Source organism: Humulus lupulus, chromosome 2 (genome assembly GCF_963169125.1).
Source record: "Humulus lupulus chromosome 2, drHumLupu1.1, whole genome shotgun sequence".
Taxonomy (NCBI): domain Eukaryota; kingdom Viridiplantae; phylum Streptophyta; class Magnoliopsida; order Rosales; family Cannabaceae; genus Humulus; species Humulus lupulus.
This window is the reverse complement of record NC_084794.1, coordinates 56,181,916-56,192,469: the sequence shown is the minus strand read 5'-3', so window position 1 is coordinate 56,192,469 and position 10,554 is coordinate 56,181,916. Positions and strand designations below refer to the sequence as shown.

Sequence of the window (10,554 nt, the reverse complement as noted above, 5' to 3'; positions counted from 1 at the left end):
TTTAAATGCACATCATGAACTTCATCATTATCATGATAATCAGTACAATAACTATGAGAAAATTATGAAATTAAGGGTTCTAAAATATGTAGAAGAATTAGGAATTTAATAGATTTGAAGTTGAAGAAAATGAGATTAAAATAGGAATTAACAAAGCAAGATTTTACAAACCTTTGTTTCTTGGATGCTTTGGACGCTGGAGAAGCTCGTCGCCGGAGATGCACGTTGCTGGAGATGTCGAAGAGTGCAGCAGAACCGATTGGAGGTTGCCAATTGTTGTTAGAGGTTGTCGATCGGAGTTGGCTGGAGGTTCGTGATTGTCGCTGGAATTGATTTTGAGTGTTGATTTTGATCGGACCTTGAGGATGCATTCAAAGATTTGAAGTTGTTGCCGGAGGTGAAATGTGTTGTCAGAGATGGGTGTTCTTGCTTAAGAAAAAATTAATGTTGGGGATATTTTTGATCGACTCAAATTTCAGCAAATGAGTATTTGCAACTTTAATTACCATAGTACCCTTCTTTTTTTGGCTCATGTGTTATTGTTTTTTTTTTCCAATATGGGATAACTTTTCCCCTAATCTTTTTTTTTTTAAATTAAATTTGTCCATACAAACTAAAAAAAGTTTGATTACCATATTTTTGTACATTAAAAATATGGGCCTTAATTGCATCGACCCATTTATTATTGGGCTGGACCATGCAGTAGTAGAAAAATGTCGAGAAGCCCAAACCCACAAATAGTAGAGACATATAAATTAGGTCAGCCGCCCGGAAATGTTCCAGTTCGCCGTCGAGTGTGTTTTTGTTTTGTAAAGACGAAGGAAGATGAGCGGCAAACAAGGCCCTCCAAAGCACCAAAACAAGGTCGCATGGAAACCAAACGCCGGCGTCAAAATAAACGAAACGGTGCCGTTTCAGTCTTCACCATCCCACCTTCTTCATCTATTAATGTACGAAGTAAAATTCAGTGTATTTATATATTATATTTATTCTTTTCAGGAAGTTGGAGGGAGGTTCAGACCGTTATCGGAGGTCACCGGAGTCTGCCCTCGCTGTAGGGATCAGATTGAGTGGAAACGCCGCTACGGAAAGTACAAGGGTCTCACTGAACCTGCTAAATGGTATCTTTCACTCTCTTTTTCTCTCTTGTGTTTTTGTTTGTTGCATATTATTGTGATTAATCTACAGTTGGAATGTTTCAGCCAACGTTGTACTAAACGAGCTGTTCGTCAAGCTTACCATAATCTCTGTAACGGTTAGTTTCAATTGTAGTCTGCTTTTGACTGAAGCTGAAATGGGTTTTGGATTAAAAGTGCTATCTATGGGAGCTAAAATGGGTTTGTGTAATTTCATTTTTAGGTTGTGCCAAGGAGCAAGGTGTTTGTGCCAAGTGTCGCTGCAATGTTAAACAAATAGTTGGAAGGTTAGTTTTGAATGTCGATATATGAATTACTTTTACTCTTTACTCACACCCCTTTACCACTAGTTTGTGTTTAAGTTATAATGTTAAATATTGTTTCAAATGTGTTTTTCATTCTCTTTCAAGGGACATTTCAGAAGTAGAAGCTGAGCAAAAAGAGCTTCAGGAGGTTAGTTCTAAATTTTTCTTTTTGGTGCATATTATATCGAAAAGGCTTGTTTTTAGGCATTTAAAGCTGATGGGATTGGTTAATTCTGTCATCAGGCTATCAAGCATGCTCGAGAGAGGGAAAGAAGGACTCTGTTGCGAACTGTAAGTTTTTGCTTTGATCTGAAATCGTCCTCTAATTTTCTCTTTGGCATTATACAAAGAAAGGTTGTTATGATTGGGAATGAATGCCGTAGGGCGAAGTTAATTGTTTGAGAAATGTCTATGGATGGTTTTTAAGCTTACCTGCTACGCATTTTGTCTATGTAAAATTTTCATTCATAGTAGGCAGACAGACCAATGTGTTGTCTATGCCAAGTTCTGGATGTATTTTCATTTTTTGTCCTTGATGTATTTTGCCAAGTTCATTCGTTTTCCCGTTATGTCCTTCTGAATCAGTTGAACAAAGAAAAATCTAGCAATACAGTTAATACTACAACCGAAAAAGGAAACAAGGTTGGTGAATTATTCCCGTCAGCATCGCTGGAAGACTATGCAGAACTAAACAGAGATGATTTTGAAGATGAAGATGATGAAAATGGGAGTCGAGTTCTGTAATGAAAAGAGGTAAAAACAATGTTTCAGCAGTTGCATTCAGTATATGGATCATGGGATCACGTATTAAGTTATGTTTCACTTTGTAAGATTACTTGAGAAGTGAATTTTGTTTTTATAGATAATGTGGTGGACTTTTGGTGCATGTCATGGAAGCAGTGCCTGCTTTGTTGCAAACTCCCAACGGTAAAGAAACATTTAGGCAGAGCATTCTCTCACCATCTTCAACCGTATGAAATTCAGAATATTATGCAATTTTGAATACTCCATCTATAGAAAGTATTTTAGCCATAGAAACTCAACATATATATTTATTTTTCTTTTTTAAAGATATCCATGTTGTCTTTCATTTTTGTTTTCCCTGTTGGAAGACATTTATTGATTTGTTGAGAATTGATATTGAAGTGAAATTATGTAGCTTTTTTGCCCCTTAGAAAGTTCTAGTTGAATCGTGATTGACATTCACCTTTCTATTTAATGAATTTTTCTTTTTCTCTGACAAAATGCAAGAAAATGTGGTATGATCATACCATAAATTAGGTTTGAGCTTATTAATATGTTATTTATCTTGTTTTTAGATGTCCTTGGAGGATTTCCACGGAACTATGAGCAGTTTTCTTATTCTGAAAAACCTAATTATTTATTATTTTTACCATTAGAAAACCAAGTGCTAAATGGGGTCTTTAATAGTTGTAAAAGGACCAAAAGACACTGCTCTAGAAAAGAGAAACATTATGCATACCACTCTGTTCTGCATTGTTAAGATCCTTTGCCCAAATGCAATACACTCCTAATTTTATATACTTTATTTACTGTTTAAATAAAAATAGGAAACGACCTGTCTTACAATCTTGTTTTAATGTCAAGTTAAACTAACCTTGAACTTGGATAAATTTTCCACTGAATTGGAGTACGAAGAATCACTCTTGACAACGACTATTAAGCACTAGGGAAGCTGAAAGAAGAAAAAAAGAAAAACCGATACAGTTCATGGCGAAGTCAAACTGCAACATAATTAATGTCATTGAATCATACTGGTTCTTCTGGGAAAACACAGCTGCTAGAAACTAAAAAGATTATAGATGCATTAAGGAATTACTCCAAAGCCATTGAAATGTCTCTCCGGCGTTGTTCTTCCCTTCATGTTACGAGCTCTTACCCTGGCCATCCTCCGCACTATCTTACTCCTCTTCAACTCCACTGTTGCTGTGATGCACGCCACCACCAATAATTTTCATGCCTCATACTGCTACTTACCATCTTCCCTCCAGAACCATTTGTCCCATCTTCAAATCAAACTGGGAATTTTGCCCAAATATTCTTTGTAACAGAACTTCAGAACCAAAAACACTTGCCAGCGTTTCTGATCAAGTACTTCACATTGCCCAGAGAGCTTTCGGAAAGCGTATCTGGTCTCTGGCAATATCAATAATGAGGGAAGCAATGTGGACAATGATACGAGTGAACATAGGAGGAAGATGGTGATTCTGAAGGAGGATTTTCAGTGGACAAAAGGCCTTCAACTCAGGTTAACTTCCTAACTACACTTCACCTAAACCAGACTAAAGGGGAAGATAAACTTTATTAAGTTGGCACCAGAGAATCTTTCAATTGGGTTATCTTGTACCAAAATGGCCTCACAAGATCTCTGGGACTTTCCCGGATAATTCGGACATAGCTCAGAAACTGAGAGCCAATTGGTGCTAACTGTTGCCAAGAAGATGCTTAACGAGGACACCTCCTCGCAACACTGAACCACTTCCTATAAACTCCTCTCCGGACCCAACCAAATGCAGGGACTACTTGTTTCTAAGAAAAGAATTGGCAAAAGGGCCTACTTCAAGTGCACAGATTCAATCTCTCAACAAGGTTGGGATTATAGCAAATAATGAGTCTATCCTCAGCATAATTCACCATTAATGAAGTTCTAAGCTTAAACCATGAGGAGATCAGAATTAGACTAGATTTTAACCCAGCCAATTGTACATCTGCAGGTATAATGAAAGAGCACAATGTTACCACTGCATCAGCTACGACTTAGTTACCAAGGGTTTCCTTTCAACGAAGGCTCCTTTTAAATATCACTTCTTTTGGGGATATGGTGTATTTGAATCAGTTCAAAAGTTTCTCCGATTCTTAGTGGTAGTTTGGCACTAAAATTTATATTTTGTTTTTAAAACTTAAAAATAGTTTTTAAAAAACGAGTAGGAATATTTTACATTGTTATCATAAAACAATTTTTAAAAATAAAGTTACAAAATTTTTTTTTTTTTTGAAAATATCAAAAAATTATTTTTAGTTGTTCTCAACTTTTTTTTTCAAAAATAATTTTTTTAATTATTATTATCTCACATTATTTTTTTTCTCATTAATTTATCTCTCATATCTTTCTCTCACGTCACTTTCTCTTTCATCACTTTTGATCTCCTTATTTTTTCTCTCATTAGTTATATCTCATTATTTTCTATTTCATCACTTCTTATATCTTCATGTTCTTTCTCATCGTTTTTTCTATCTCACCAATTTCACTCTCATTTTTTTTTTTCTTGTATCAATTTTTCTCTTCTCAATTTTTTCATCTTCAAAATTTATCTCTCTTTATTTTTCAATCAATGGAGCCTTACTATTTAAATATTTACAAGTAATCATAAATGTGCTAATTCGTTTTCCTTTTTTTTTATTTTTTTATTTTTTTATCTTTCTAAAGAAAACTTATGCTTGGTAATTTTGTGTTCCGTTATTATGCCACACTTCTGCTCATATACTAACAGAAACTCCCTACTTTTTCTTTACTGGGCCATATTTTCCTAGTTTTCTTTTCCAATTTCAACTGAAAAAGCTTAAGCATGCCAAATATAAATATTAATGGGAAATCTACCAAAATGCACTAAAACTTAAAAAATATGTGAAAAATATGGTGCATTATAAAAATAAGGAGATTTTGTACAAAATCACGGAGGGGCATAAATGTAAATACGGAGTTGCAAAACTACAAATAAAATCTAGTTATATGTGGTGTTTTTGTGAACAATGTTTACAAACTTATAAACATTTGTTACAAGTGTAAATAGTTGTTACATTTTTTTTAAATATTTGTTACAAAAATCAGTTTTTAACAAAACTAGTTTTATAATTAAAAAGTATATTTTTGTAACTAACATTTACAAAAATAATTTATAATTTTAACATCAAAATAATGGTCACAAAGATTTACAAATCTAATCTAAAAATATTCAAAATTTAAAATGGCGACTATTAACAACTATATTGTAACACACAATTATTAAACCAATAACAATTGTTACTACAAGTAAACATATGTTACATTTTAGTAAAATAACTTTTACATTTTTGTGAACAATTTATAGAAAAAAAAACGTCTTTAAAAAAAATTATAGACTACTTTATAACTAAAAAAAATCATTTTTGTAACAAAATTTTTTAAAACTAGAAAGTAAGAAATTTATTTTGTAGCTAACATTTTAAAAAATATTCAAACAATAATGATATTGTGATTATCCTTAACTGCATATTGTAACATATAATTATTAATATTAATTTCAATTAATTATATATTGTAACATATACACTATAATAAATATTTCTTTTAGTATTAATAAATAAATTTACGTTGTATATATAATATGAAAGTAATAAAATAAAATAAAATGTCATTTATATATATATGAATACCAATACATCATCAATGTCTCTTTATGTTCAGTTAATATATCTCATATAAATATATAGTTTGCTTGGAAAAACTTGAACAACTATTTGTATATAAACAGTATTTTAGTAATTATTTTGGATTACCGTATAAATCAATTTTTTTTTTTAAATTACCGTATTATTTGTAATTTTTCCAATATATCCTTTGAAAATTAGTTATACAACATAAAAAGTTTTAATAACGTAATATGACATAATTCTATAATATCTTTCATATTTATACAATGCATTCTAAATTAACCATAAAAGAAACAAATACATGGGACAAGATGTTAAGAAAATGCGTTATATTCCTGAATTTCTTATTGAAGAAAAAATAAAATCAAATTTCGTTGCTTAGTTGATATACACTTGCTGTAGGAGAGCAAAAATTTAATTGATAGTGTGCAAAATGAAGTAACTTTAACTATTAAAGAAAATTGGCAATGACCTCCAAGTCCTTCCCAAAAAATGAGTAAGTAGACCAAATATGAAAATCATATTATGGGCTTCCGAAATATAACCAGAGGCTTCAAAACCAGCATTCCTGGTCCTGGAAGTGTGTTTGCAATATGAATCCTAGAATGAATCTCCAAAATAACCATCGTAGTAGTATCCCACTAAAGATGTTTGATCCAACCTAGTTAAAAGAACCAAATATCTGTGCCCCTTGCACACACAGCTAGAAGCTAACCTCGCACTCGCATATATCATTCTTTTGAACACAAGCGCTCTGAAAATAATATATATGTAAACAGAACAAAGGATGCATAAGTGAAAAAAATCCTTTTGGGTTCATGATACCACCATAAACAGAGGAATACTATGCAAAAGACAATTGTGCCCAAAAGAAATGAACACGAAAAAAATAAAGGTTTGGTACTTACTTAGATATTCATAAGTCAGGATCATTGAAGTTCCCCACATCGACATGCTGAAAAATCTTGGACCCAGCCCTCTGTAAAATCCTTTCCAGCCCTCATCGTGAATCAAGCTTTTAATCACTTGCCTTGCATTTTGTCCTTTGTCGTGTCCAATCACCTTTGATACGGCAAGAGGCAATTAACATAGCGCATCAGAAAAAATGTATCTATGCAACAGAATATTAAAAAAAATATCTGAAACAATACAAAGTTTCCCACTTATTGGACCTATAAGATTAAGAAGTTGACAACTCCTTGCAAAGTAGACTTTCCAATAGAGTGTCAAGTATCGGAAAAGCTACTTTACAAAGAAAAGAATGTCATTTTAAAAAGTAACATTAAAATATATATATATATATATAAATAAACAAATAACGAAGATGACCATCAAAATATGAAAATATTACAAGATAATGAATCAAGATGGTTAATTAAGAAAAACTAAAGAAAGAAGGTTTGGCATTAGTTGAATTCTAGGAACGCAACTTACCTGCAACCGTGTCTTGATAGTGTCCAGTGGGGTCGTTATGCAGGATGCTGTTGCGCCAGCAATAATTCCTCCAGTAGCTTGAACTAAAATTATTTTTCTTTCATCAGGAACTACTGAAGAATCAGACCCATGGCCCAAAAAACTGCAGTCATAAGCAATGCATCCATAAGTAAAATACATATACCTCTTTCCACTTGCTCAAAATTATTTGGACATTCCGATACACAAAAATTTTCTAAAAAAATTTATTCTATTTCATTTATATTCTTATTCTCATTCTTCTATTTTCATTACTCCCAAGAAGAACTAACTAGTATCTTGCTATCTTCTATATATTATATATGAATAACTCAATTATGGAGTAGCCTCCAAATCAAGATGAAGCCTAACAGCATTGCCTCAACATTATAGCCACTAATTAATTACTAGCCAAATATTTCAAAAACCATCTCCCTTTTGTTGTGTAGTTGGTGAAGTCTTCAAACATAACAATATATATAAACTTGATTCCTAATGGAACATCATTTATTAAGCTAATAATATAGAAAAAAACTACCGTCTACAGATACATTGTCAATTCTTCCAGTAGTATAATTAAAAAACTTGTTCAACGCACTTAAAGTTTGCAGATAAAAGAATTCTATTGCTCACCTCCAGATCAAGCGCTGACTTGAACCATAACTTGCCCACCAAACAGCACTGGAGGGGGAATAAGTCATAACGGAAAGACCAAATCCCCTGTACAATCCCCGGATGCCATCAGCCTTCACAATCTTACGAGCAACATCCAAACCACCATTATAGTTTGCTTGGCCTGAGTATCCTTGTACCATCAACTTTTGACTAATCTGATAAGAATCAAAACCAAAATAAAATTATATTAGCATGCCCAGTTTTCTACTTCTCACATATGTTGATTATGGTGGCTCTAGAGATTAGTAGGCCAAACCAAATCAAAATTAATTCTTGATCCATATCACAGGCATCCACATTTTCCACCTTTTCTTTTTCGGTTGATAATATATTATTTAGCATTCCAAATGAAATGACATTAACATGAAAAAATAGACTAAGAAATAGCCCCCATACCACATCAATTGGAACAAAGACAGCCTGTGAGAAAAGAGAAGCGGTCATGCCAGCTATGCCATTTGCTATAGCTGCCTTAGTTGGCTCTGAAAATTTTATTGGTTCCACCAACTTGAAGGCTCCAATTTTCGTGGTCTCTAAAGCAGTAAGAAATATTATCCTGGCAGGAACCGCACCAGTGATCACTGTGCCAAAGCCTTTGTAAAGTCCAGGAATCCCATCTCTTCTTAGTAAGCCACGGGCAATAGAAAATGCATTTCTTTCAACAGCATCCTTTGAAGCAACTTGTAGCCTGGTTTTCACAACACTAACAGGGTACAATGCAACCGTAATTCCTGTAAAGAGACCAGCTCCTACGACATAAAATTTAGTTTTGTCAAGCCTGCAGAAGTGGATGAAAACGATGTGAAAATCTGGAATACAAATAATCCAACAAAAAGACAAAATACTATTATACTAATCAATTGACAAGAGGTTGAAGCTAATATTAAAAGGGCAGACAAAATAATATCAAACTTGAGGAAACAGTTAAACACAGGAAATAGAAACAACCAAAACAAACATCTCCCAAATGAACAAAACTAGGGAGAAACGATCAAAATATGTATCTTTCAAACCAAGGAAAAAAATATCATAAATTTAACGATTACCGTCATCCAAAAGTTCAAGTATCCTTGCCCCTAACCCTATCCACACATAAGGCCTCTTATTTCTAAAACAGCAACTTGGCACACCAAGTATTAATATCAAATGGGAAGCAACTCTTGAAGAATGAAGAAAAAACCACAAATTCTAAGGCAACAACCATATAATTGAAATTAACTGTATTACACATTAAGAGTATATGTAATGTAAGTAGGTATAAAACACTCATATTTTCGCAAGTAATTAACAATGACTATAAGCCAAAAATACTTTAAAAAAATAACCCTTCTATCTTATTTCATTCATTTCTAATAATTTCCGTCCCAAATCATTAAATCAGCGATCAAAGGTACAATTTTACAATTTAGAGTAAACCCAAAAAGGGTTTTAAGAAAAGATTGCAAAACAACAATTTTCGTACAAGAAAAAGAGAACAAAACAGAACCCAGCAAATTAAAATGCACAATACAAGAAACCTAACAGAGAGAATAAAGCAGCGATTAGGCGCTAAAAACAACGTTTAAACTTTAAACTTTAAACCAATAATCAAGAGAAGGAAAATCGTACTTGTCCCAGTTAATCTCGGTCTGACTAAACGATTGGGCTCCAGCGTTCGATGCAGCAGCCATGGACTCCCTCCGTCTCTCCCTTAATCGCGCTAATTACAAAGAAAAACTGAATCTGGAAATGAAGATCAACAACCCATTCTTCCCAGAAAAAACTGTCGGAACACACTGCTTCTTCTTTCTTCTCTTGAATCGAGTTTGTTGAATCTGAAACCGCCAAATCAAGTTTGTTTTTTTTCTTATTTTCCTTTTTTGTCTCTTCAGATTTCTTGGAGCTAAATCCAGTCTCCCTTGAAAATATTATTGATTAATAAATTTAAAAAAATAAAATGACAATTTAAAAAAATAAAAACTCTAATGGGGTTTTGACTGTAATTTGGAGGGGGGGTCGACGCGGCTGGTTGAGACTCGTGAATAATATGTTACGTTGTTAAAAATTAGGTCTTGTTTGGCGGCTAATTATTATGGTAATAAGAATTAGACCCGCCTTTTTTAATTATGTCGAGCACATTTTTACATACAAACTCTAATCCCAATAACTTATTACTAATTGGTCAATAATTATTTGATTAAGCAAATAGCAGAACCCAATTATTTTAAATGTTTTATTAGAGTCGTAAGAATTTTTATACGCCGCATAATATATATACACTGACACTTCTATACTGGTGGTGGGATGGGATTTAGTACAGCAAAATTTATTTTTAATAATTTCTGAAATATGAAGGACAATATCTCTCTTTGATTTTTCATGAATTTTCAATAAATATATTGTAGAATAGTGAGAGTTGCATGAAAGAAGCCAACTAAAATGTGGAACGTAGAAGAATTCAATTTCGAACTGTACATGTTTTAATAGACATGATAAAAGTCACTTGTAGAATTAGAAGAGGAAAAAAAAGGTCTCGTATCCAAAATTGTCTCTAAATTCTTGCTAATTGTGTACTA

At 32.9% G+C, this 10,554-nt stretch overlaps 2 protein-coding genes across 2 annotated transcripts; one reads left to right on the top strand and one right to left on the bottom strand.

Moving 5' to 3' along the window:
- The first annotated feature begins 750 nt into the window (after positions 1-750).
- Positions 751-2,686, top strand: LOC133817856 (uncharacterized). The gene is made up of 8 exons (XM_062250477.1): positions 751-906; positions 1,000-1,121; positions 1,203-1,255; positions 1,360-1,423; positions 1,547-1,589; positions 1,685-1,732; positions 2,027-2,194; positions 2,304-2,686. The coding sequence occupies exons 1-7, from the start codon at positions 826-828 to the stop codon at positions 2,183-2,185; spliced, it is 570 nt and encodes a 189-aa protein (XP_062106461.1). The 5' UTR covers positions 751-825; the 3' UTR covers positions 2,186-2,194; positions 2,304-2,686.
- A 3,500-nt stretch (positions 2,687-6,186) lies between these two features.
- On the bottom strand, positions 6,187-9,941 carry LOC133817855 (uncharacterized). The gene is made up of 6 exons (XM_062250476.1): positions 9,608-9,941; positions 8,396-8,777; positions 7,958-8,154; positions 7,307-7,448; positions 6,781-6,934; positions 6,187-6,626 (listed from the first exon to the last, which is right to left on the bottom strand). The coding sequence occupies exons 1-6, from the start codon at positions 9,667-9,669 to the stop codon at positions 6,604-6,606; spliced, it is 960 nt and encodes a 319-aa protein (XP_062106460.1). The 5' UTR covers positions 9,670-9,941; the 3' UTR covers positions 6,187-6,603.
- Positions 9,942-10,554: the final 613 nt, after the last annotated feature.

What these genes read in the sequence shown, in the direction of transcription:
- LOC133817855 (XM_062250476.1), bottom strand. Translation starts at nt 9,669, where the DNA reads ATGGCTGCTGCATCGAACGCTGGAGCCCAATCGTTTAGTCAGACCGAG. An exon ending in TCTTTGTTCCAATTGATGTG is followed by an intron (nt 8,155 to 8,395) that starts GTATGGGGGCTA and finishes GATTCTTATCAG; the next exon opens with ATTAGTCAAAAGTTGATGGT. An exon ending in CCTGACTTATGAATATCTAA is followed by an intron (nt 6,627 to 6,780) that starts GTAAGTACCAAA and finishes TATTATTTTCAG; the next exon opens with AGCGCTTGTGTTCAAAAGAA.
- LOC133817856 (XM_062250477.1), top strand. Translation starts at nt 826, where the DNA reads ATGAGCGGCAAACAAGGCCCTCCAAAGCACCAAAACAAGGTCGCATGG. An exon ending in GCGTCAAAATAAACGAAACG is followed by an intron (nt 907 to 999) that starts GTGCCGTTTCAG and finishes TATTCTTTTCAG; the next exon opens with GAAGTTGGAGGGAGGTTCAG. An exon ending in GAAGGACTCTGTTGCGAACT is followed by an intron (nt 1,733 to 2,026) that starts GTAAGTTTTTGC and finishes CTTCTGAATCAG; the next exon opens with TTGAACAAAGAAAAATCTAG.